The 1,516-nt window shown below is 46.9% G+C and overlaps 1 protein-coding gene across 1 annotated transcript; it reads left to right on the top strand.

Moving 5' to 3' along the window:
• Window positions 1-971: 971 nt before the first annotated feature.
• Window positions 972-1,283, top strand: LOC141161402 (histone H4-like). The gene has a single exon (XM_073646213.1). The coding sequence runs from the start codon at window positions 972-974 to the stop codon at window positions 1,281-1,283; it is 312 nt and encodes a 103-aa protein (XP_073502314.1).
• The last annotated feature ends 233 nt before the right edge of the window (window positions 1,284-1,516 follow it).

Here is a 1,516-nt window from a genome sequence, read left to right as displayed (position 1 = left end):
TTCCGCAATGATAATCGGCAGCAGAAATTTCCGCAGCATGTGCACAACACATGCGGATAATCGTTGGGGACCATGGCAGACCTTCTATCAAGCGTTTTTTAAGCGTTTCTGCAGCGGAATTGCCATTGCGGGAACGCTTAAAAAACGCATCGTGGGCACAAAGACTCAGAACGTGTGATGGGCAGTTTGAATAGGGGTGTCATGAAAGCAAGGGGTCTGCTGAAGACCCTCATATCTGTCATGTTTGCACGTCTATATAAGCCAGCTCACGGCTGATGTTCCCAGGTAACCATGGCTATAGCTATATACTATAGCTGTATACAGCGCTGTGCATAGTACAGGCAAACAGATGATCACAGGGTGGAATCACTTCCCAATTACTCCCGTTTAAATCAGAGAAACTTAAAAAAAATAAAAAAACACACATATGTGGTATTAATATATTTGTAAAATTGTTCTTTCAGTGTTCAGTGGAATTTTCAGTAAAGACCTGGTTAATTCTCATTGAAGAGCACTACATCCTGAGTTTTTTTTTTGTTGTTGAGTTTTTGCTCTTCAAATCTGTTATGTTGTGTGTCCTTGGTGGTTTTGTATTCATGTTATAAAAATATATTCATTTTCATTTATGATTGTCAGGTTATTTCTCCAACTATGAATTTCATTGATTAGATTTCTCCACCATGATCTGGAAAGGTGATGACAATATTTGGGATATTTCTCTTCACAGGGAAATAAGTTACATAGAGTAGAAGCTGGAAAGAACTGCAGAAACTGCACAATGAACGGGAAATTCAAACTCCCCAGCAGTTCAGTGTTCAGCCAATCAGCAGAGGAAGGAGGAGCTAATGTAGATTCTGTAAGACCCGCCCTGGAAACGCGTCACCTCTGCAGTCTTCTCTCTGGTCCACCCATCCGCTAAAAAAAAGAAGAGTCCGTGGGGCTTCGTCACAGTTTTCAGCTGACTTTGGATGATGTCTGATCGCGGTAAAGGAGGGAAAGGTCTCGTGAAGGGCGGTGCCAAGCAGCACAAAAAGGTGCTCCGTGATAACATCCAGGGCATCACCAAGCCTGCCATCCGCCGTCTCGCTCGCAGAGGAGGCGTCAAGCGCATCTGCGGCCTCATCTATGAAGAGACTCGCGGTGTCCTGAAAGTCTTCCTGGAGAACGTGATCCGTGACAGTGTCACCTACACCGAGCACGCCAAGAGGAAGACCATCACCGCTATGGACATGGTGTACGCGCTCAAGCGCCAAGGCGGCACTCTCTACGGCTTCGGAGGTTAATTGTATTCTCTGCTCCATCCTGACAACCAAAAGGCTCTTTTCAGAGCCACCGTGTAACGGGTCTGGGAAGTGGAACCACTGAGCAACTATACAAAGGGGCAGTCCTTGTAAGGAAGCGGGTGGCTCCCAGGGAAGGCGGGCAGGTAGTCACGGCAAGTGACAGGGACAGTCTCTGGGTAGAAGGGCAGCAAGTCACGGCAAGTGACGGGGACAGTCTCTTGACAGGCGGATGG

The sequence above is a fragment of the Phyllobates terribilis genome, unplaced genomic scaffold (genome assembly GCF_046119375.1).
Source record: "Phyllobates terribilis strain yellow unplaced genomic scaffold, ASM4611937v1 Scaffold_9__5_contigs__length_417890890, whole genome shotgun sequence".
In the NCBI taxonomy this organism is placed as follows: domain Eukaryota; kingdom Metazoa; phylum Chordata; class Amphibia; order Anura; family Dendrobatidae; genus Phyllobates; species Phyllobates terribilis.
Note: the sequence above shows the minus strand (reverse complement) of the source record. Positions and strands in the feature narration are given on the sequence as shown.